At 39.6% G+C, this 26,061-nt stretch overlaps 1 protein-coding gene across 2 annotated transcripts in view; it reads right to left on the bottom strand.

Moving 5' to 3' along the window:
• The window catches only part of ZNF385D (zinc finger protein 385D), a 749,898-nt gene that overhangs the window by 277,009 nt on the left and 446,828 nt on the right, over positions 1–26,061 (bottom strand). Inside the window, exon 1 of one of the 2 annotated variants that reach the window (XM_045857167.1) lies at positions 4,255–4,532. The exons of the other annotated variant lie outside the window; for it this stretch is intronic. Within the exon in view, the coding sequence (XP_045713123.1) occupies positions 4,255–4,276 (22 nt within the window). The 5' untranslated portion in view covers positions 4,277–4,532. Of the gene's footprint in view, positions 1–4,254; positions 4,533–26,061 lie in introns of those variants that run through there. 2 annotated transcript variants of the gene reach the window in all.

The following is a 26,061-nucleotide window of genomic DNA, read 5'->3' as shown; positions in this document are numbered from 1 at the left end:
GTTATATAGTAATTTATTGTATGTTGTTTAGAATCATTTGTAATAAAACATCATGGCAATAACTTCAAACTTTAAAACAGGGGAATCTGGACTAAAATGTTTCTTCCTGAATTATTCTGTCCCCGGGTCAGCCTCAGGAAGATAGAAACACCTCCAGAGTGTTTAGAAGACTCCAGTGGGCCTAATTCCCCATAACAGGTCAGTCAGTACGTACTAATTAAGACAAGTGAAATGTTTCCACTGAAAACACCAAGAAATAAGAATGTTCTCCTCTACCGCCTGCTGATTTCTGCTCGTTTCCTTCCTCATAACCTTGCCGCTTACCTGTTTTTCTAACACACCGCTTTAGAGGTGAAACTTGATGGTCCAGCCAAAACCAAAAGTGTAAATGCTGACTTAAGAATGTTCCAAACAACCCAAGGGAAAAACAAAAGTCCTTCTTATAACAACATACAGGCATGCTTATTATAGGCAGGGGAATAGGTTTCTGGTCCAGAATTGTCCTACTAAATTTGTCCTAGCTGTTGTATTAAATGCCTCCTCAATTAAGTATTTCTTGTTACGATAGGCACACTACTAAGTATTTTTCCTATTTTCCTATTTTTCTTAGGCATTTTAAGGAAGACAGAGAATCCACAATTAACACCAAGCTGAACTTGACGGGCTCACTCACACCTTCTAAATTCTGCCCACCCTTTTCTCCAGGTTTAATCAATATGCCATTAATAGGAGCATTCAGTGTGAGCTCTAATATTTGTATCTCGGATCTGCTCATTTGTTTAAGGCCTATCATTTCTTTCTTCATATGGTTGACTCAGGGTCTGATAATGCCCTGAATTTTAGCCACCAAGAACTTACTCAGAGCAATCAGCCTCCCATGTTCTCTCCTGATGGCAGAGGGCTGGGACATGGCACCTCTCTGGCCAATCACACACAGTTTCTGAGGTTGACATGACCAGTGGCCACCACTCACGGCTCCAGCAGTGGAGAAAAGTGCTGGGCCAGATGCAAAGGGGGAGATGATTGAGACAGAAGGTGCTTAGAGCTGGAGACAGTACCCGGGCACAACCTTCTGCCAAGCTCTGAGAAATACCCAGGCTGCACTCAAGCAAAGCACCTGCCCTTCATACCAGCACGCTCCTGTGAACCAAACTGTAACCCGGCAGCTCCTGTCTGTTGTACTGACAACCACCCACGGCCATTCTTCCCTCATCTGGGGAGAAGTCTCCCAACTGCTTTGCTTTTATGCCTGGATAAATCTTTAATGGCTAGTCATCCTTGGCACATGTAATTTTTAACTATGTAAAATATTTATGGGGGTGGAGAGGATAACTTCATGAGCATATATTACTCTCCCTTGCATTTACAGTAAATCCCAATCAGTTTGCTGCTGACTGGGATTTTCCTTCCTTCTTTCTCTCACATGAACCTTATTTTTAACTCTAAGTAATGAATGCAAGATCAATAGAAGAAGTAACAAAAGTATCCAGGGTGACTGAATAGCAAACTCCTAAATCACTGCACAGTAAGTACGAATGAACAATTATCGAAAACACTGCATTGAATTCTCAATAGGAGATAAGAGTGAGGCTTACGCCATTAAAAGAGTCCATTAGTCATGTGAGTCTGAGACAGCACACTCAAAACATGAGCTATTCTTGAGAACTGGAAATATTACCTATTCCACCAACTTCCCTGCAAACAGTTGACTCCCACTGAGCAAGGACAGGGTCCAACTGTCCAGTCCCTAGGGTGAGAAGGCGCACGGAGAGGCAGAGAGGCTGGGCCAGCCTGTTCAGGCAATGACTCTTCGGTTACATTTGGGGGGCAGGGGGGGGTGGTGCAACATGGACAAACTGGATTATTTATAAGCGAAGTAAATATCCCTCCATTCATCACATATTATAGTATCATCACACTCTTCATCACTCCCTGCTCAGGACACAAATAAAAGAATTCTGACTCCTCTACCCCATTCTCACAAAGCACCAGAACAGCCCAAAAAGGCAGCCTGGCTTTCCTTTTGTCCCTGTTCTCCCTGACTTGATAAATCACTTGCAGTTCAAAAATGAAGGGAAAGTAATAGGCAAAGTAAAAGCATGGTTCTGAAAAATTACCTGAAACAGTGAAAATTCTGGACACACACATAAATAAACGCATAAGTACACACATATCTGTACATATTGGCATGGTCTTGGGGATGTGCAAACACTAGAATGCTGTTAAATCTTCACGTGCCTGGGTTGCGTTGCTTACTGCTTCTTGCCCTTACTCTCGTACCATACATTTTATTAGAGACAGGTGGGGTCTCCGAGTTCTGGATGCCTGAGCAAGGGGCTGCATAGCATAACCTGAAAGAAACGGCATTCCTGAGCCCACACGATTTCCTCCGGGAATAGAAAAACATCTCTCATGCTGGAATGATGGCACGACTGAACCATGCTCACGACACAGAGGGCAACTTTAGTCTTGCCTTTAAAAGAATATCATTTCATTTGAAGTAGGACATCACATTTCAATGTGCACTATTAAAAACTTGCATTGCACCGCGAAACTAACTGCCTTGTGAATCACCCTGCTTTACAAGACGGCTGGACTACCATACAGTTGATAACATGAGCCACCCCCATGAACATCCCTCCCATACACACATGACAATTCAGTACAGCGGGGATGGGCTTTGACCAGCGCTTATAGACTATCCCACCACTCTAGTGAATGCTACCTCCTCACCGCAGCCACGTAAGAAATTGTTGCGAGAGGCTGAAAACTTTAGGTAAAATTACAATCTACTTTCCACCCTTCAAATGTCATTACAGATTCCAAAATTTTCTTTTGTCCAAAAAACATATTATCTTCACAAGCTTTTCCATTTCTCAAAAAGAGATTTGTGATAAGCAATAATCACTTGCTATTTTAATAATTGCCGATAAACAAGCTAAATATCCCCATCGTTAACCCCTGGAAAAGGGTGTTGTTTAACTTTGGACATTGCTTAAATTGGGCTATGAAATGAAGATTGTCTTTTCCAAGTCAATTTTAGTTATTTTAAGACCTCTTTTCTAATAAGACACAAATTATAGGGAGATCACACTGCTGTCAAGACAACTAAAGGCATTCGGCTTTTTTAACTTGTGCTTTTTCCATACTTTCACAAATGTTTCAAAGGCTCAAGAAAACAAAGCAAAGCAAACAGTACACACAGAAATAAATACCCAAGAAACTAACGCTGTCCCAAATACATTTATCTACATATTTCTTCAATCTGAAAAATGACTCTAGACTTCATATTTAAAGCTAACCAAGAAATCACCCAGACCATTTGCCTCTTGGAATCCTTCCCTAGTCCCTCTCCAGTTGCTGTCACAAACCTTTTAATATCAGATAGATGCTCTTAGACGATGACACCGGATGGAACTCACAGAAGGAAAGCATAACTTCAGGGAGGAAAGGATATTCAGCCCCAATCCGTGGCTTCTTATGTAGTGAAGGGATTTTGCCTTTTTCCCCTAGCAGTAAGTTGCAGCGTTACAGTGAAAACGTACAGCTCCCCGCCTGCTTACAGTGCTCCACTAAGAGCCCAGATATAAGCCTCAACATGTTTTCTGGCAATGCAGGCAGCTCAGCTGAAAACCTAAGGGAGGTTTCCACCGTGGTGCCCCACTACTCAGCACAAAGATTTAACAGCTCCGAGACCTCTGAAGGTTTAAAATAATATGCATCTTGTGCTAGGCTGCTCTAGCTAGACGGAAAACTGGGGATGGTATGGAGGAGTGTTCTCAGCTCTGTAACCACTGCACACCAAAGAGTGGTTCCCCTTTCTGCCTCAGACTTAGGGAAAACCAGAAATGCTTAATGAAACACTGATATAGACTGAGCTTTCACAGCATCAGTAGTATAGGAACTTTGTTTTACATTCCATTAAGTTAGCCCATGACTTCCCACGCCGCACCATTTCTCCTTCACTTAGCTTAAAAAAGCCAACTTCATGCAGACAAATCAAGGCAAAGTTTATCCACCCCCACCCCTGTCTCTCTTCTTTTCCAACTCAAACTCATCCACGACTAATAAAAAGCCACAACAGTGGCACAAAGGAAGCTTTTAAGGCTGCACCAGCCTGGTCCTCCAGGAGCCAACTGGAGGCAGGTTTAATGTAAATATAATCTCGTGGTTTAAAGATTTTTTTTAAGGGCTTGCCTGTACCGATGAAGCGCTGGGCAGCCCCAGCATTACACCATCAGAGTTAACACTCACCAAAATACATTATGTTTCTCATTAATCGGACAGCTGGAACCCCACCGCAGCGTCTTCAGCATCAGCTCGCACCCAAGGCTGACACGCAGAGCAGAGCCGTTTCATGCTACAGTCGCGGAGGAAACGTCCCCGGCGTGGAGAGCAGCGAGCGCCGAGCGTGCGTCCTCGGCGGGATGAGCGCCTCGCAGGCTGCGGTTCCCGGGCTACGATCGCGGGCGGCTGGAGCGTGCGCTCCGGCTGCCTGCAGCACTGCCCATCCTTACTGTAATCCGACTCCTCCTTGCGATGTCCTTGCCGCGCCTGTGACATCAGGACTGAGAGTACTACAAACAGACCCCCCCACCCCGCCACACCCCACCCGTGGTGAGCAGCGGCTCCATGAGGTGCTCCGATGGCCGGCCTGGACCAACCATGGCTCTCGGGAAGCTTTGACGAGCCCAGAGACCCGGAGGGGGCGGAGTGAGGGGAGCGGGAGGCTCTTAAAGAGAGAAGGGTCTCTGGATGCACACAGGGGATATTCACCGGTGTGAGGGAAGGGACGTGGCTAAGAGGAGGTCTGCCATTAACGTGTAATTAGACACACTTTTATCCCGCCCCTCCCGTGAATGTCATCATCCTCGCCAAAATTTAGCCTCCCCTACCAAGTTAAAAAGGCAGTGGGTAGAGGAATGCTGTCTCGTGTGCCTGCATTCTCTTTGCCATGGGCTGGAGGTTTTCTTGTTTGTGATGTTTACACCCAAGAGGAATAAAGACTCACGGGATCATTGCTAGGGAAATAGGTGTTTTCACGTAGGAGTGCTCAAATCCTCGAGAGCCAAAGTTGGTGAAGAGTTATTTTCATTTCCTATTATTCTGAGCTAGGTGGATTAAACAAATGTAAAGAGAAATAACTGGTAATAAAAGTCTCCTCCCAGTTTCACAGGATCACATTTGCTGCCTCCCTTAGTAGGTAGTAGAAAGGACACGGAAGCTGAAATGATCTTTGGCCCCTAAATGGAAGAGGTATTTAACCTGAAAGGCAACCAAGATTGTGTCAAAATGCAGTCTAATCACCAGTATAATATAGAAAAACGCACACACACACACTCCCATTAAATTTGCGATGAACAGTCGAGAAAGGCAAAGCTTAGCAAAGCCTCTGGCTCCTCCAATGGTCTAATGAATTGCAGTTTTTCTCTTACATAGAAAAGGATGTTAGAAAGAAATCCCTGAAAGCTTGCTGATTAATACTTAAATGCTCAGCATGGAAAATAAGCCCACAGAGCAAGTTCAGTTTCCTAAGGACTCCTCACTTTTTCAACCCAACTTACCTACCGGACCATTTAAACTTAAAAATTTCTACAAAAATTTATGAAAGGAAGAAATGAAGATAAAGAACTGTAGCCTATAAAAGGAAGCAATTGATATATATTTTTTCCTTTTTATGAATGTATTGAGGGGACACTGGTTAACAAAATTATACAGATTTCAAGTGTACCATTCCACAACACATCATCTGTACATTGTATTGTGTGTTCACCCCAATCAAGCCTCTGTCCATCACCCTATCTATCTAGCCTCTATCTATTCCCCCTATACCTTCTTCCACCTATGTATTTTTAATATGAGTGTTTATAAGCCCTGTTAGCAAATATTTCTACATTTTATTATTAAAATATCTAAGGGTCTTTCCTTCAACAATTCTATATCTGTTGGTGGATTTAAAGCATATTATTGGAACTAGGGGGCTGAAGTTCCTAGCAATAACAGCTTGCTGCATATTCTTACAAAAAAGCTCACCCCTCAATTCCCTCTTCGTGAAAGGAACACTGTGACCAGTAGCCTCTCTTGTAATGAGTTAGAGTTTGGTGAATATGAATAGGTAATCATGTATAAATCAGAAACATTACAGTGAGTCTTGGTGATGTTGTTTTAGAAATGAGATTCTTCATGTAAAACCATTTGGAGGAAGAAAATTTAAATAGTAAAGAATAGTTACTTTTTTACTCCTTGTATAAAGTTAAAAATAAAAATAATGTCACAGGAAAATATTGAAGAAACACTTAAGTGTTTTTCCTTTTGGACAGATGGAAATCATCCAAAAGCCCAATTAATGGCCCTTCCCTCAGGCAGAAGAACCATCTGTGGTGGAGCTTATTCGTGAAACTCATCAGCTGCCTTGACCTCCTACTTGGGCTAGGGGGCACTGCAGTTTAATGTTAGAATTTTTGGTCCTTTTGAGTTCCTGTAGTTAGGAGATGAAGGCATTTAGAGTGGAGTTTAAAACAGGAGATTTGAGACACTAAAGCATTGTCTTAATAATTAATAACACCCTTGCATTTGCATGGCATTTGCAGTTATAAGGTACACTCACTATGTCATCTCTCTCACAAACCGAGGTATAGAAATGCAGATATTATCAATGTCACAGATGAACGTGAGGCTCTGAGACTTTAGCAACTTTTTCAATGATGTGGTCAGGATAGAACAGTTGTCTTACTATTCATATGTTGAATTTGTGTTGCAGTCCTGAGCAGGTTTCTTTACTCAAAGAAACAAATTATAAATTCCCCATTTACAATAGCTAGGGTAAATTTCCCCAATGAAATTATGTCAATACATGTTTCAGAAAAAAAATATCTATATGGTCACAAGTACACAGGCTGAGAGTGTCTGGTGATTGACAATTCCAACCCCTGGCTGGTCGATAGGGGAGCATGCCTGAAAGAGCAGCATGTAGCCTCTGAAAGAACAGGGCATCCAAGGGGCAATGAGTGTTACATCTGAACAATGGAATTCTGTTCAACCAAAAAAAAGGGAAGTATCTTCTTTATTTAAGGATGGGTGCCCCTCCCCCACCCTCCACGGAAGGATTATCTGGAATGTCAAGGCCTCAGATACAAACATTGCTTATCTCTGAACAGAAAACAAATGATTTTGATTTTAGTTTCACAGTCTCTATTATTTCACTAAAATTATTCGTACACCTTATATTTAAGAAATTTTTAAATGCAACTATTTTTATTTTGAAAGAGAACAGCAACCAAATGATGGCAGAGCTAGACACGCGGTTACAGATGTGGCGTCTGTGCCTGAGAGATGCCCCTGTACGTCAGCTGAAGGACAGGCCCCAGCAGCTTCCAGGGAAGGACCTTTAACTACAACACTCCTGACCTTTATCTGTCACTAAGAAGGTTTTAGAATGGGGGGAGATTCTGAGGAGGAATCAGGTCATTCTGTCTAGATAAAACGATATTTTTCACTATTAAAACAAAGGATGCCCTAAAACCAGTTATAAATTTGGGATTAAAACTTCAATAAATATAAAATAAAAAGTCTAAGTGATAAGAAAGGAGTTGTGGTAACAGGAGAATTTCCCCTCTGCTCAAATATCCAGATAGCCCCCCTTCTGGATCCTTCATCTCCTTCAAGTCTTGCTCAAAGGTTTGAGCTCTTTCTTTTCACAGTTTCAGACTGCCTTGGTCCCTCCACTGGCATCTCCTAACCTCCTCTCCTCCCTTAGGATGCTCCGTCACAGTTACCACCATCTGACACACTACTACAGATATCTATTTACTTCAGTCACTCTTCCCTGGAATATATTCTCCACGAGGGCAGAGATTTTTGTTTGTTGTTCACTGTTGTATCCACAGTTCTTAGAAAAGTATCTGGCACTTGTTGCTACTCAATAAATATTTGAGAAAGAATGAATGAACATACTGAGTACAACTGGATTGTATGTAAAACATCACACTTTTCTGTGTGCCTGCCTTCAATTCTTTGAGGTTGGTGATGTCTTATGCAAAGTGTTTACAAGAATTGAATTTGTCCGTGCTTAGCTGTTGGGAACTGCCCTGCCTGGTTTCAGGAGCTGTAACACTCCCCAAAACCTCCCAGCCCCCCGCTGGCTACAGCTGAGTGGGAGACCTCCAGACCCAGAGACACTAAGGGGACAAGCTTATCTCCCTGGCAGGAGCACTGCTTGCTCCTTGCCTGGCCCCCATTGCTTGGTCGGTTAGCCAATGACAGGTAACATTCCTCAGAGGAGGATAGACCTAAGCCAGTTATGATCACATGGGAAGGCCCTCAGGGAAAGACTCAGGGGACTGTGGAAAAGAAGGGGTGATCAACCCCTGCCCCTCGACTTTGACGAAGCCTGAGTCCTCATTCTGCCTGAGAGACATCCAAATCTCCCGGCTGCCTTTGTCTCCTCTGCCCAACTCAAGCTTGTGACAATAACAAGGGGTGGTGCAATCCACACTGGGGACTGGGGACTTCTCAGAATGATCAGACCTGAAAAAGGAATATGTAAAATCCTGTGAGAAGTGCTTGCTGAGGATGCTCTTAATTAGATTATGAAGGCCCGGGCAGGAAATGAATTTAGCCTCTTAAGTTCCGTAGTTTTTTAGGTGATAAGTCCCCAACTCAGTGTGAACCCTTTGAATGTTATCTGTTTGATCTTCACTGCTAGACAATGGTTAATAAACTGTATCCATGTTCCTACCCAATACTACCTAATAAAAAGCCTACTCAGGCAGCAGCTCATGGTGCTCTTCCCTCGAGCGAGTGGCTGTGCCATCCCTATTCCTCCACAGGACTCGGTAGTCTATGTGTATTTCTCTCCTATCTCAAGCATTTGCAGTGGCCGAGGATACTGCAGGCCAATATCTGCCACACTTAGCAGTAGCTGTGCCTAAATTCCATGCCATACAGAGAGAGGCCAGGTGCGACAGCAGGCCACAGTCTGTGAAATTGCTGCCCTTTCCAGTTTTCATAGCTGTATGCAGCAGTAACTGAACTTGAGTTAGCACAGCCCAGTTGTCTTGCATTGCCTTCTCCAAGCCTTAGATTCATCTCTTACCTGCATCACAGCAATAAAATGTTACCCAATGTTCCTGACTCCAGGCTTGCTCAAGGCCAACCTATTCTCTATATCAGATCCATCATTATCTCTTTAAAGCAGAGATGATCAAGTCATCCCTTAGTAATCACCAGTATCACTCTATTTTACCTACCAGGGTATAGATGACCTTTCACAAGTAGGTCCCTGATTACGCCTCCAGTTGTGAATTCTCCATCCTTCACACTCTTCACTACAATCCTATTACATGACTACAGTTCTCCTAAAGACCGTACTTCCTCTTACCTGCTCTCATTACCTGGACAGTTTCTGTTCAACCTTGGTTCTCTGTTCAAGTATTACCTCTCTGAGGCACTTTCCTAACCTTGAGGTTGAATGAGGTGCTGCTTCTATTTTTTAATATGGCAAACAAAAATTTTTGTATAGCAACCAACACTAATTCCTACTCTAGCACTTAGATGTAGTGTGGGAATTTTTCTGTACTTGCTTGTCTCCTAAATAAAAGACAATGCTCTTTTATCTCCATGACCTAATACAAATTGGTATTTAAGGAATGAATCCATTATTCACCTATTCATTCAATATTTACTGAATAAGTTCAATATCTTTTGAATGCCCACTTTGCGTCATCCATTGTCCTAGGTGCTGGATAAAGAGCACTGCACAAAGGGCAATGAGAGACATGCCTGGGGGATACCAGGACGAGCTGAAAGGCCAGTGTGCTAGGGCAAAGTCAGTACTAAAGAGTTTATAAGAGTTGAAGTCAAATGGGTCACATGGAGCCTAACTGAGTGGGATTTTGTAGGCCATAGTGTAAGGACTTTGACTTTTATTCTGACTCATATCGGATGGCTTTGAAGTAGCATGATTTTGCATATTTTAATAGCTTCACTATGACTAATGTATGGAGAATGGACTATAGGGAACAAGGGCAGAGACAAGGTGACTGTTTAGGTAGCCTTTGTAATCATCTAAAAAAGACTTGGTGGCTTGGACAAGGTAGGAACAGTAAAGGTGGTAAAAAGTGGTTGGGGTCTATACACAGGTCAGAATAGGTCAATAAGATTTCTGATGGGTAAATTTTATTCTGAAGAATAAAGAAGAGCAAAGGAAGAGATTTCCTCTAACTGATATGGAGAAGACAGTGGAAGAACATGCCTGGTTGGGGATTAAGAAGTAGTCAGTGTGCCCTGGCTGGTGTGGCTCACTGGATTGAGTGTCGGCCTATGAATCAAAGGGTTGCCAAAGGGTCACCAGTTCAACTCAGTCTAGGGCATACACCTGTGTCACAGGCCAGGTCCCCAGTAGGGGGCGCTCGAGAGGCAACCACACATTGATGTTTCCCTCTCTTTCTTCCTCCTTTCCCCTACATAAAAATAAATAAATAAAATCTTTTTTTTTAAAGAGGAAGTCAATGTGGGGTATATTTAATTTGAGATACCTATTACATATTCAGGTGGACATGTTCCATAGCAGATTGATTATACGGGTTTGAAATTCAGGGGAGAATTTTGGGTTTTATATTTAAAGTTTGAAGTCATCAATTTATAGATGGTAATTAAATTGATGAGGTCAGATGATATCTTTCAGGAGGTATAGACGGAAATGGAGAAGCAAGAGAGTTAACACTGAGCCCTGGAACATTATAAGCAAGAGGCCAAGTATATGGGTATTTGGTGATTAAATATTTGTTGAAAGCATAATAATTTGTTGAATAAATATTTGTTGACATATGAATGGCATTTTATGAAACCCTATTTATTTTAGGCCTGAGTTTGCCTCTGTCTGATATACCACCATCCATTATAAAAACAGTTTGAAAAGTGGAGATACAAGTGGAGATAATTTGTCTTATATGAGAACAAATGCCTAATTCCATTGATCTGTGTAGTGTTTGGATCAGAATTGTTTTTAGATTGTGTAGACACTGCTATAAACTCATAAATTTTTCATTTCCAGATTCTCACTTGAAGCTTACATTGAAATTAATGCCTAGGGACTTTAGTCTAAAAAAATTAAGTGCCCCTCAAAATATGCTAATATCTTGATAAAAATAAAACCCTAAAAATTCTAAAATATTCCAAAGTTCTATCTAAATTTCCATGACTTTAAAGACATCTAATAATTCCCTTCTCTACAGGGTTCTATCTGTTATGATAGTTAATAGGGGCTCTTTAAAAATATTTAATAACTAGCATTGAGAGCCTGCTTAGAATTTCTTACCTTAAAGCTGGCTGTGACCTAAGACTAGGCATGTTTCTTCATTGAAAAAATAGTTATTAGATACTCAATAGTATTGTGAAGTACTAATCTAGGCGCTGAAGGAACATCAATAATATTATAGAAATCTCTGTCTACATGGAGCTTCATTCTAGGGATTTCCATATTCCTACTTGTCCAGTAGGATTTGGAACCTTTTTCACCTTTCTCTAATGCAGAGAAAATGGCCTAAAACATCCTTTGTCTCATTCATTCATGAGTTACAGTTTAATGCTTCTTTTCCCCCAATAGAATTAATGTGAAATATTCCCCTTTATTAGCCTAAATAGTTACATATATATCACCTCAAACTACTCAGCTATTTAGTTTTCTATTAAGTCTTCCCAGGGCTTATATATGGCTCATGGGTTCCTTTAATAACCTGCCAAACATTCTTTGTATAACTCTATCACAATATTTATCAGGTTGCATTTCAATGACAAGTTCAAATTCTCAATATCCCCAAAGTAGAATAAAGGTCCTTCAGAGTCATGGTACAAGTTATATAAATGTTAATCCCTTGAATGTTTTAATATATCCCAGAACACTGCAGAAATGCATGCCAAGAACCAAGAACATAGCATATTGGGTTAGTGACTAGAATATGCCATTAACATCAGACATTGTCCATGATTTAGGAAGCAGCAACGTTTGCTTTGGTTGGAGACAAGAATCAGAATTACATGGACAAGGAAGAGATGTCAAGAGTAATCTTAGGATAGAGAAAGAAATCCCAAAGTTCTGAGGAAAGACCAGCCAGGAGCCAGAGGGCTCATTAGCCATTAGGCAAGAGACAGCTCAGAAATTTTGCAGGTGGAACAAGTCAGGAGGTCAATATGGAAGCCAAGCACCAGAGTCAAGAACAGAAAGTTTAGGTGGAAAGTGATTCAGGGGAAGCTAATCAACCCCCTAGCTTCTCTTATAGGTGGCATTCATTAGTGCGTTTGCCCTGGTTGATAGTACTGATGACCTTATAACCAGAAGCAGCACAAGCTTCCTTTCTGAAGCCTTTCATATGATCTCCCTGCCTTGCCTCCCTTTCTTTTCTTTTTTTCCCCAAAGTCCTTCCAGAAGTTGTTTATATTTTATCTAGTGTTTTATAAAGTCAACTCTGACCTATTGTTAGTAGTTCTAGACCACCTAGTTTGGTGCCTCACTTGTCGTAGGAAGTTAAATTATTATAACTATTATCATTACTGGCAGAAATAACAAGGAGGAAGAGCTGGAGGAAGAGGGAGTGAGGGAGGAGGGTGAGAAGAGAAGGTGATGCTACATAAAAAGGCACTGAACTCTCCCTAAGCCCTCACTCTGCTCCTCAAAGCATCTGTACTATATTTAAGGACATGAAGCACAAACCCAAAAATATAAGGAAAAACAAAGGCAATATAAAGTAAGTGACAAGTGAAATCTAGGAAATGTATATAAAGGTTTGGTAAAAAATGAAAAGTATGATGACTTTCCGGCAAGCTCAGAAAACAGCAGCAAAGAACTAGAACTCAAGCTTGGTCTTTTAACACTTGCCCAGAATGAAAAAATGCAGAAAAAGTTGTCAAACAACATAAAACAAAGGTGGGATTATGAATGACATCTCTGGGAGACCAAGAACAAATTATAGTATTTGAGAGTAATTTTCATACAAAGTAAGGTTAGAACGGGGAACACGGAAGCCATGTTGGATGCAGTCTCACATTCCAGCTTAAAGGACTTGAATTTTATTTAACAGATAATATAGGAAGCATTTGCTAAATGAATCCCTAAATGAACCTCAAAGTGCTTCCAAAAGACAGAAGTGTAATAATACGGCTCCAAAGATATTTGGTGACAGAATAACATGAGTTAATACATCTTGTATAGCAGGTTGAAAGATCTTACACACTCCAGAGATTTCCAATGTTTCTTAAAATAAAATTCATTTATGGTTTCTGGGCAGCAGTTTGAAAATCAGCCTTTTCCCCACCCAGCCTCACTATAAATGTGCTTGCAAACAAAATGGAAGAAGAAAACAGAAACATATTGAATTTCTTCTTTTGCTTTAAAATAAAAAAAGATCCTTCAAGATAAATTGAGTACAGCTCTAGTAAATTTGGATGCTTTAGGTCATGGGCATTCCATTTTTATATATACTGTGATAATAGCTATATAGAGTGAGCAGAGAGATAATGCATCTCTGCCCCAATGTTGTGAGAATTCACAAAGTAATTGAAAGTGTTTCCAAGTGTGCATAATTCTGTGCCTGCAGTCAAATACAGTAGATGGAAGTTTGTTTGACTTCCTCTGTCAAAAATGTCTAAAACACATAAAGGAAATGTGTAAGTGAAAAACAAAACACCACAGTTTCAACATTCTTTTAATTATCTTTCAATTTCTATCTTGGCTTTGCTCAAACATATTAATAATCCTAAGGGCTCATCCCTGATCCTTTTGGTGGATAAAATGACCGAATGTGATTTTTTACCCTTGACTCAAAAATGTCAGTTCTGGAAATCTACAGTATTTGTCACCATGAATACCATTTAACTGAAGCAGTCCCCAAAGGAACGCTGCACAGACACACGTGAATACAACCGGAGGAACTTAATTAATCTTGCTGTCACTTTCATGATGATTTTCATTAGTTTTGCTGCTATCTGATCAACTGGCCTTCCTCGTATGGGAAATGCTACCCACAGCCTCTTGTAAAAGCATTTTCAAAAGTTAAACAAAGACTCACCTTCGTGGTAGGGAGCTTTTATGCAAATGGACATTATCACTGCTACCCTAATATGGAGATAACCTTCCCATTTCATATTTAAGATTACAAAAATTATAAAAAAACATAAATATTTACTCTGTCCCCAATGAAGAAAATGCTTTAAAATCTGTACACAGATTATGTATTTGCAGTAAAAGGTCACACTTTTCTTTATATTTTGTTTTTCATGAATACTGATGTTTAGTATACTATCAGGAACTAGACTGACTAAATATAATTCATAAGAAATCTAGACTTCCTCACTGACCACTGGGAAAGAAATTAGGTAAAAGGTGGATTGAACTGATAGAATAAAGCAAATGATAATTCAATGATAGTATCATCCTTCTTTGAGTCACATTTTTAAAAAAACTGCTTAATGTAAGTATAATTTTATTTATATGCATTTTCTTTTGCCTTGTTTTTCAATGCTGACCATAGTTTAATTCACTTAAAATTCAAAATATTTTACAAAATTTTATCACATTTTGGTGACAGTTGACTCTTAGACAATGCAGGGGTTAGAGGTGCCAACCCCCTGCAGAGAGGAAAATCCATGTACTGTATAACTTTTAACTCCCCCAAAACTTAACTACTAATAGTCCATTGTTGACTGGGAGCTTTACCAATAACATAAGTGTCAATTAACACATCTTTTGTATATGTATTATATTATATACTATGTTCTTAAAATAAAGTAAGCTAGAGAAAATAAAATGTTATTAAGATAATCATAAGGAAGAGAAAATACATATACAGTATTTTGGGGGAAAAATCTGTGTACAAGTGGACCTAAACAGTTCAAACCCATGTTGTTTAAGGGGGAACTGGATACAAAAATCAATTTACACCTACCGGAGAGCCATCCATGGAGAACTAGAAAAGGAACTCACTGATAGTCCAACTCTGTGGTGGGCTCTGATGGAGAAATACAAGAAAGCAATATGGCCCCTTTCCTCATGTGTGGAAGCCAGCTTCCTCAATTGTTCCCAGTGGTTCCTGCTTCCCAATGCTCACACTTTGTAGTCCCTTCCCACTTTGAAGAGGGACAACCTATGTGACTGACAGGATAATGTTGAAATGACCAAGTGTGACTTTCAGGATTAGGTCTTAAAAGGTCAAGTGGCTTCTTCTGTCTTGGATCACATACTCCATGCTCTGAGGAAAGTCGAGAAACCCTACGAAGAAGCACACATGGGGAGGAACTGAGACCTCCCCAGTCAACAGCCAGCATCAAATTCCCAGGCATGTGAGTAAGCCCCCTTGGAAGTTTGTCCTTCAACTTGGGTCAAACCTTCAGATACCTGTAGCCATGACCAACATTTTATTCAATGCATAAAAATCCTGAGAGACCTCAAGTTGGAATCAACTTACTGAGCAACTCCCAAGTTTCAGATTCACAACTGTGTAAGAAGCTAAACATTTATTGTTGTTTTAAGCTTCTAAGTTTGGGATAGTTTTTTTAAAGCACATCCATAGATAACTAATACACTATGGAACTTCACAGCCTAGTTGTAACAATAAGACATCTGTACAATATTAATTAAAATTATCAAAATATGAGCTAGAGTTCAGGTGAGATAGACATAAAGCCTCAAGGATGTCATATATCCCTTAGGGTCTTGGTTTCTTAATCCATGAAATGATGGTGTGGAAATGAGTGTGGTCACCTGTGCAAGAGCCTGTAAATGTCAAAGAAGGAACACAGATGCATGAGGTTTATAGAGGTTTTGGGGTTTAAGGAGTGTGTCATGTTTCAAGAGCATGCCCGTTACTTAGCTTCAATTCATAGTACACCCTGAGGAAATCAGAGCCAAAGCTGTCAGATTCTTCCATTTTTTTCTTAGCTTTCACTTTCTATGACTAAAACATTACCCATTTGATAAAACTTCTATAGAGCATCAATTTAAAGTCATGGTGCTTTAACGTTATGTTTGAAACATTTTGGTTTATTTTTTTTGCTTTTTTCTTTTTTTTTGCATTTTCCCAATCTCTTCAAGATTTCACTCGATGATTTCTGTTACCGTATCCAGCAGCTCCATCCACTCTTACCTTCCATCACTAAGTGTACCCGCTCTCTGTAGGTCACTATCAAACTTCTGCCATTGGTCTTCCAACAAGCATTCCTCTCTTAATGGTCTTCTTACATGGCACTTCCTCTAGGAGACATTTCTTTCTTGCCATGGTCATAAGCAGTAACTACTACTTTCCTTATGTCTCAGGATTTCTTTATCCCATATGTCCTCCTAGGTCTATCTCCCTGTTTTGAATGTGAAATTTCATTAGGCAAAATCAATATGTCTCATTTATTTTACTGCCCATGGTTAGAGACAAGAATCAGAATTACACAAACAATGCCTGCCTGCAATGCTCTGCCCAATCTCCCTAAAATGACAGGTGTGTTGCTCAGCTTCTAGGAGTGCTGTAAACAGACAGCTTTCAACTGTCAGGCCCTTTAGTTATTGTTTCAGCTGCCGGAAGCTGCCTTGCCAAGGTTCCTGGCCTTTGTGGCAGACCATATCAAATGACCAATGTAGGAGTAAGAAAAATGGGCCACTCAAGCTCTAGGGTATCCAATGTTGGCTGCCTTTGGACCTGCAGCACAGCTCAGCTTTTTCTCCCCACTCCACTTCCTCTTCTTCCCTTCACAGGGCTGACCCAGAGGGTTTCCTGACACATGTCCTGCACGCCAACTTCATCTGGGTCTGTTTTTTGAACAACCCATCCAGTGACACTGTCATTGAGTAAGTTCTCAATAAATGCTTTGTGGTATAAATTTAGGTCCCAAGAATGTACTGACAAACAAGACTGATTTCCCAAAAGAGAGAGTATGGTTTCTCCCCCAGAAGTCCTTGAAATTGCTGGGTAACATAGAAAGAAAGTCCATTTATTCTCCAGAGACTTGTTGATGTAGGAATTAATTTAAGGAAAGGAAAGCTCGGAATTTAAATAAATATCTTGTTTCTCGTACTCTATCTGAGTAATGGAGATGGTTCAAAACTGTCAGGTCTGTCAGGAGATACTCAATCATGATGCACTCCTCTTTCTCTTCAACAAAGGTAATCACTCAGCATTTTATCTTTTCTAGAAGGTGTCATTGCTTTGAAAAGACAATAAAAGTCTAACAAGAGTTTCTATGTAGTGGAATGCTTTCTCTTCACCTTCAAGGAAAAAGCTAAAGAAGAAAAAACCCTAATTAATTTGAGCCTGAAGAAATACATTAACTTTGAGGAACTCCAATACTTTTCAAGTATAAAATTTCTTGAGAAATCCTATTAAGCGAAGAAAAATGAAACCCTTGTAGACACAGACAACACTATGGTGATTACCAGAGGAAAAGAGGGCTGGGGGAGGTCAGAGAGGGTAAAGAAAGAATAAGTGGTGATGGAAGGGGACTTGACTTGGGGTGGTGAACAAATAATACCATATACAGATGATGTATTATAGAATTATACACCTGAAACCTAAGTATTTTATTAATGTCACCCTAATAAATTCAATAAAAATTTAAAAAATAAGAATAAAAAAGAAAAGGTGAAAAGAATAAATAAAAAATAAAAATTAAATTTCCTGGGAAATCCTTGAAATTGAGTAATTGATATGCTCTTTAGTGCCTATACTATGTATTTTTTTATTTTTTTATTTTTTTATTGTTGTTCAAGTAAAGTTGTCTCCATTTTCACCCCACCATGGCCCCCTGCTCCCCATCCCTGCCTTCCACCCTCGAACCTACCCCTTTGGCTTTGTGCACATGTCCTTTATACTTGTTTCTTGATGGTCCTTCCCCTGTTATCCCCTATGGTTACTATTAGTTCATTCTTTATTTCAATGTCTCTGCTTGTATTTTGCTTGCTTGTTTGTTTTGTTAATTAGGTTCCACTTATAGGTGAGATCATATGGTATTTGTCTTTCACTGCGTGTCTTATTTCACTTAGCATAATGATTTCTAGTTCCATCCATGCTGTCACAAAATGTAGGAGTACCTTCTTTCTGCTGCATAGAATTCCATTGTGTAAATGTACCACAATTTTTTGATCCACTCATTTACTGATGGGCTTAGATTGCTTCTAGCACTTGGCTATTGTAAATTGTGCTGCTATGAACATTGGGGTGAATAGGTTCTTTTGAATTGGTGTTTCAGGATTCCTGGGATATAATTCCAGTAGTGGAATTGCTGGGTCAAAAAGCAGTTTCATTTTTAGTTTTCTGAGGAAATCCCATACTGTTTTCCACAGTGACTGCACCAGTCTGCATTCCCACCAACAATGCACTAGGGTTCCCTTTTGTCCAAATCCTCTCCAACACTTGTTTGTTGATTTGTTTATGTTGGCCATTTTAACCAGTGTGAAGTGGTATCTCATTGTAGTTTTAATTTACATCTCTCCGATGGCTAGTGTTACATAACCCAACCATTCCCTCTGGAGGAAAGAAAAACTAACAAATTTTGCTTTGGAAATGTCTGTGATGCAGAGATATGTGCAAGGAGTCTACCCTAAATAAACTACCAACACTAATCTCCTCTTAATCTCCAACTACATGTTACCAACGTTAGAGCATGAACTAAAACCAAGCGGTTTATCCCATATTTTTCAAATCAAAGCTTAATCTGGAAGTCATTTTTCATTTTCCCCTAATTTAACAAATATTTACTGAGCACCCATTTGTCAAACATTCTTCTTGGGGCCAGGGATATGTGAGCAATCAAGACAGATATTGCTCTTGTCTTTATGGAATGTACAGCTTTTCAGAGAATGGAGGATTATGATTAAAGGTGGTTTAATGGCTGCAATAATCCATTGAGATGCAGAAAGGAAGAAAAAGATGGGCAGTGGGGGAGGTTAGATAAGGGTTTTTGAGGATGTGACATGTAAGTGCACAGGTGAGTACAATTTGAAATTAAACAGATACGTGTGAGGGAAAAGTATCCCAGGCATAGTTAACATCATGGGCAAAGGCCCAGAAGAAAAAGGAGTACGAGACAAGAGCTAAGAGATGCTCAGTCAGGAGGGGCAGGGGAGGGTGGTATAGATGAGGAAGGACAGGTAGCTTGGAGTCATTCATGAACCTGCAACAAGGATTTGGAAAACTAAAAAAGCTTAATCAGAAAAGTGATGGACTTCATGATTACCGATTTAAAGGGTAACAGAATAGTTAACTACTAAGTATTCTGTGAAAATAAAGCTCTTATATGACCATGTAACTTTGAGATAAGCATAGGCAGTAATGTTGTAAATATCTGGTATAAGCCACAGTTTTTCTGGCTCAGGTTTTCTGTCTCTCTGCCATTCAGTAAAACATAGCAGGCAAAGAAAAAAAAATGTCTTGCACGGCTGGGCTTGTCTAGTTGGGAATTGCCAATTCAACCAGTTTCTGGGTAAAACAGCTTTTGTAGCTGTCATGGGAGCTGAACATAGAATACAAGAATGAAAACTGAACAGTTGATTGTTTGACAATGACCTAGATTAGCCTTCAAATGAGGGATCAGTATGCCAGCTAGACTGAATTCTGTGCCACCCACATATTGGCACAGAAATATTGATAGATAGATAATATACATTATCTATTTCTATATACGAATCACACAATAGGGTAAATGACCCCACTGAGTCATATACCACAAGTTTGTAGGTTCATATGCAAGTTGTGGTATAATTTTACATTTCTGGCTTCCAAGCCCATTTTAAAAATTTCTTTATTTCTCCCCTGCCTACCAATGTCCTAAATAACTTCTGTCACATTATGAGTGGCCCTGTTTTTGAAGATCCTCAAGCACTGAAGAGTATTCTTAGACTGCCATTACCTTTAGTTGCCTTAAGGAAACAAAGTCCTACATATTTTCAGTGGCTAAAAATGTCTTGTTTCTTCTCTAAAGTTTCAAAAAAATAAATGTCTTTCTAATCTCAGTAATATTTTCACAAAATAAGTTGGCTATCACATTAAAAGCAAACATTTCCAAAAGCCTGTGTTTATGTTTAACGTGCACACACTATATATATAATGTATGTGGGATTTCACTCTTACTTTTCTAGAAATATAAGTGCATCACGCTCACTGGGAAATATAGGAAACTTCAACATTTTTCAGGGTGACTGCCAAGCCATCCTCCTCTCTGGGGAAATTCATTTTCCAAATGAAATATGCAGGCCTTACTCTCCCCTTGACATGGCTGATTTGATTAGGGTGGCCTCTGAATAGAATTTTCTGAGGCCTATGGCTTGTATAACCTAGCCTGAAAAGATGAACTGAGACAATCATGTTTGTTCTCGAAGACATTAAATAAGAGATGGGGAAGGAACTTGTCAATTGACGATGGGCCGTGGAACTAGGAGGCCGTATAGGCTCAAGTCATACGGATTCATAAACAACATGGACACACCCAGGAAAGTAGAAAAGAAGGGAAAAGGCAGAGACAAGGAAAGAGGGTACACACTGGATGCCGGATGAAGAGAGAGGCACACTTTGATAGGTAGGCTTTGGTTATTCAGTGGTTTCTTTTCTCATGCACCTTTCCAATAATCTCATGTTTCCCCTTTAAGCAAACTTAATTAGTCTCTAGGCCTTCAATAATATCTTTCATTACACCCTCAGCTAAATGGAAGAGTTGGGTACACTAGAAGGGGTCATGACCAAGTATTGTGTACCAGGCTTCGGACTCCTTCTAAACAAGAGAACACCAGGTGGCAGCATTGGGATGGAGGGAAAGATGGAAGTCTAGGGAAAGGGGAAGAAGAGTCAGTCGTGTTGGGGTGGGGGTGGGGGGACACCCAGGTCATTCAGGAAGTGACCTAAGAGTGGTTACTGGATAAATAATAATGGTTTCTACCAGTAAAAATAATCATTTCTAGCTCTCCAGATCCAAAACTTACTCTTTTCTGACCTTTATTTTTCACTAACATTTTGTGCATGTAAGCAATAAAAATATTTTTGACTCTTAGTGTAGATATGCAGCCTGTATTCATTATTTTTAAGTATTATTTTCCTAATAACCAAAGCTCTTTTATTAATAGACTGATGAAGAGCATTAACTTTTGTCAACTAGGTGATTTCCTATCTGTTATGGGTGAAGGGAATGATTATTGAAGAGTTAGAATCCCAAACCATAACTTCAGTCCATGTATTGAGGCTCATTAGCATACTTTTAAGAGGTGAGATTGTGTTTTAGTGAGGAGTAGGAGTGTGGCCTATTATTGGCCATAAGTAACATGGATTCATTGATTCTCTCCTTTATCACAATTTCTGGTAGTTCACAACAGATCTTCTATAAGATGCAAATTTCAGGAGAGATCTTGCAGGACAGGAAAGTCCCTGCAATAGGGAAAGTTTTATTAAACCATTATAGAGAGTCAGTTATGGGATGGAGGATAACAGAGAAATCGCAGTAAGGACAAGAGTAAGTTAGAACAGATGAAATGTAAAGGAAGGTATATTAAATGGAGTAAAGTAGGATGAAAGGATATAACGAATTAGAAGACAGGGTAAAGAAGTAGAGACCCTTGAAGTCAAGAGCACATAGTTAAAATTGTATGTGCTAGAAAAATCATTCACAGTTGAGCCGATGTACTTGAAAGGATTTGTGGTTCAGGTAAAGAGGGCAGCCATATGAGGTTCTATTAATATAAATCTTACCTAATCCAATAGTTGATTCAAGTTGTGGGCTCAATGACCATATATAACGTAACTAGCAAATATAAGATCTTTTTCATCCCCATCTTTTCTTTTGCTCATGAAAAGTGGCTAAAGAAAGTGTGTACCATCCCCTTATACACACCTGCACACTGCAGCTAGATCTGTCTAAGCCTAATTGAAATAGAGTTTGGTAGCAAAGATTATCAGTTGAGAGCCTTAGAGAAAGCACAGTTCTTAGAGAAATACTAAGACAGCACGAGGCAGCCACCTTTAAACAAGACTGAACCTTCACGTGTTTTTTACATTTGTATTATTAGCCTACAAAATATATTTCTCTTTTTAGCTCAATTCCCTCTTGCATCTGACAAATGTTACCATTTTTTACCTCCAAATTTAGATACCATTTCTTCCAGAGTATTTCATAACTGTGCTGATAAACCTCCTTGTGCTTCCTCAAGGAAGGCACATACATTTGTTGTAAGTGCCTTGACACTTGTCTGTTCTTTCACAAGTCTGTACGACTCTTGAAGGCAGATGTCATGGTGAATGTACCACTATATCTCCAGGGTCTAGTGTGCAATCCACAGTAAGAACCCAATAAATACTTGTTAAATGGATGGATGATGAATGGAAAGAGAGTTGGGTGGAGTGTGGGATGGGGGAGAGAGAGGAGGACCAGCATATATAAAGTGACAATTGTAAATATTTTGATAACAGACAAATGTGACCTTTGTTTTGGAGTATTTTGGTAATTAAAGAAGTGGACTCTTTATAATGCTAGGCTAAAACACAAAAATGCATATGATAGTTTTATATTATTATGAATAGCCATTGCATACTCAGTGCTAGCCAGCAATTAAGAGTAGTCATATTTCTACATTATTACAATGTGTTGTCACTATCCACATAATTACATTCTAAGTCTGAGGGGATTTTACAAACATGTACTTGTCTTTCATGTAAAGGGAGAAATTTTAGTGGGATATGGAGAGAGATGAATGTGAAAAAATGAGAGAATCTCAAGGTCACTCATGGCATGCAGCCTGGGCCTGCATTCTCGTATAGGCAAAGAGGAAGGATCTCCTTGAAGTCAGAGTAATGACTCATTTTATAACTGGAATAGAGTATTTAAAAAGGAGTGATACACTATAATTAAATCTACAAAAAGGAAGTTGATAATAAGAATATATTCTTAAACTTAAATATGATATTTTGCTAGATTCTATTTCCTCTTTATTTGTATGCTGGTGGGAGGTGGTGTGTAGGGTGGAGGGGAATAAAAGGGAGAAAAAATGGGACAACTGTAATAGCATAATCAATAAAGTATATTTAAAGAAATGAATCAGAATCAAGCTGCAATCAACAGGTTTTCCCATGCCAGGAAAGGTTACCTTAAGAAATGAAACTCTAAAGAAAGTCTTCCTTGACTATTTTTTCCTCAAGGAACAAGTAAATCCTTGCATCTTTCTCCACTAATTTTAATCTAAACACAATTCTCTTGAAACTTTGAAGTGTGTGGTCCATCTTGGTTTGTATGTGTTGGGGGCAGGGATAAGCCTAAAGCAGGCTGATGCAGCCAGAGATGGAAATTGCGCGTACATAACAGGACATCTGTGGTCAGAAGTTTCCTGCACAACAGGATATCTGCGATTAGAAACATTGTAGGTGCCTAGCCTGAGCACACGGGCGGCACACCAATCAGTGCCTTGATCACGCGCCTATCATGCGCCCCCTAGCCTATCCCAGTTAAGAGCACGCCCCAAAGCTACCAATCAGAGCTACTTCCCCTATCTGCTTTCCTCTACCCTCCTCTATATAACTCCCTCCATTTTAAAATAAAATTGGCAGCTTGATCAGAACCTTTTGACTTGCTGTCGTTCTTTCGCGCCTCCTGTCCCATCCCTTTTCATCCGTTACAGGTACTTCGGCGGACCCCGTTGACTGCCTCGCGGGCTGAGGCATGTATGTCCTTTTCCTTCACTAGACCGTGCATTCCCTGTGGGCAGAGTATTTATCTCTGTATTTATCTTACTCATATCTGTGCTTCTGGCACCCACAATAGTGTCTGATACACAGTGAACTCTCAATAGGTGTTTGTTAGATGAGTGAATAAACGTATGTATGAGGAGTGAATGAATGAATGAACACAAGAGGAATAAGAGTTAACATTGACCATATGACTGAGAATATATATATTTTCTCTGATTAATCTCTGGAAAAGATGGTAATGAAATATTTTTTTAGAATTGAATTTGGCCATGAGAATTTGTTTTGTTGTTTTGTTTTGTTTACACAACAATAATTATTTATTGTTTTAAGATAGGAAAGTTCTTTTTCCAATGGCATATGCCACTATTCCTTATCTAAGAATTTCTCCCTTCCCTAATATCACTTAATCTGAAGAATAGAAATATTAGCTAAATGATTGGTTTTTCTTAGGAAACATAACACCAGACCAAAGGCAGATAGAAAGACAAGGGTTTATCCAGGCGTGGGGAAGTACTCAGCAAAATGCCTATCTTATATTCTTAATGCTTATGTCGTTAGAGTTTAGCATCCCACGGACTGGACGGTATTGAACAGATATTGCCAAGTTTGAGGCACTTATTTATGATTATTTAACCACAAAAGACCTATGAAACCACTTTATTCCCAAGCCTGGTTTTACAGGGCTCCGCGGAAGAAATTCTATATACCTTAATTATGGTCATGGTTACATAGGGTACATTTGTCAAACTAATCAAACTTTACACATAAGAACTGTGCTTTTTATTAACTGTAAATATATTTTAAAAAGAGAGATGGAAAAATAAATGTTAAAAACACACACAGATACACACAAAAGAACTGAACTGGGTAAACATAAAGTTGAAAGTTGGAGATAGAGACACGGTATGGTCAGAAAATTTTTTAAAAGTCAAAATAAATCTTAAATGTCTAACAGGTTTGAATGAATTTTGCTACATCAGAAACAAAGGGCTCCCTGGGTTTGCAGGCAGGCAAAATGTTCTAGCAGAAAGAGTGTAAGTGTAAAGAGATTCTGACCTAGGACTGAATTTAAGCACTAACACTCAGAAGCTATGTGACCTGTGAAATTTACCTAAGCTTTTGAGATTCCATTTCATCATCTGTAAAAACAGGGATAATAATCCCTACTTTGTTTTGCCGGGGTTGAACCATTGGTTCATATGAGTGTTTAATAATTAGCTGCTATCATCATTATTATCCATCACTTGGTAACATAATGTTAATATGTGTACATTTTAAACAGTTATTGTAATATTAAAAAGAAATTTACCATTTTGTGCTTTCGTGTCTGGTGGCTTCAAGCTTCATTAATAGTCTCCTTCCTGATGTGGGTTTCTCTGTTAAAATTAGGGGTCTCACAGAAGGAACACCTTTAAAAGAGAGGCCACACTCTGTGGGAAGCAGAAAGGGGGAAATGGGAGGAAGAGCCTCAATTCCACGGTCTCGCCAAGCTCAAAGACTGGTTAAAGAGAAAACGATTCCCAGGAAGGATGTTAGGGTAGGAACAGGGATGGATTGATTCGGGAAATATTGAAGAGATTTTGTTGACTAACTGGATAGATTATTATGGGTAGTGCTGGGGTCTGATGAAAGAGTGAATGTGACTAAGAATAACTTAGGGTTTTCACTTTCCCAAATCAGTGCCTGTCATTGATACGGGAACTTGGGGAACTCTAAAGATACCTTTAAAGAGTGTGTGGGGGGGTGGGGAAGGGGGTAGTCAACAAATTTGGATCAGATCTTTGTGGTATCTTGGAAACAAGGAAATGGAAATGACCTAGGCAGTTGAACAAAGGGTCTGAAACTGAGAAAGCAGATCTAGGCTAGTGGTATGCCCATTCTGGTAAATGCTTAACAAGTGGTTCTTCAGGGAAACAAAGCCCTGGTTTGTAGCTTTTGCTACACATTATAAATTCAACCAGCATAGCTTTGGAAGAGACGTATGCTGATAGCTCTTGCAAAGCAGTGCAACCCAGCTCCATCACATAAGGGGTGATTTAAGAAGCAGGACATTGTCAAAAGTGTAAAATATTCATGGGAGGTTGAGTAAATTCCTCTGGATGAAGGTTGTTTTTTGCCTATCTTTTCCTTCTGTTTCACATGTTTCTTTTATTTATTAACTCTTTCACTCAAGGTTACATAATATTTACAGGAAGAACTGGCATTTGCTCCTTAAATAACCTTAGAGCTTTCATTGTCCACACCTACAACACTTGCTACTTTCCCAAGGTCATCTGAAGGTTAAGGTCAATAAAGAATAGCTTCTCCTTACTTAAAAAGGGTGGAGGGTGGGGGTTGGGGGTGGGAGGTAGGCACAGAAAAA

Source organism: Phyllostomus hastatus, unplaced genomic scaffold (assembly GCF_019186645.2).
Source record: "Phyllostomus hastatus isolate PE091 unplaced genomic scaffold, TTU_PhHast_1.1 phas_scaffold_129, whole genome shotgun sequence".
NCBI classification, from domain to species: domain Eukaryota; kingdom Metazoa; phylum Chordata; class Mammalia; order Chiroptera; family Phyllostomidae; genus Phyllostomus; species Phyllostomus hastatus.
Note: the sequence above shows the minus strand (reverse complement) of the source record. Positions and strands in the feature narration are given on the sequence as shown.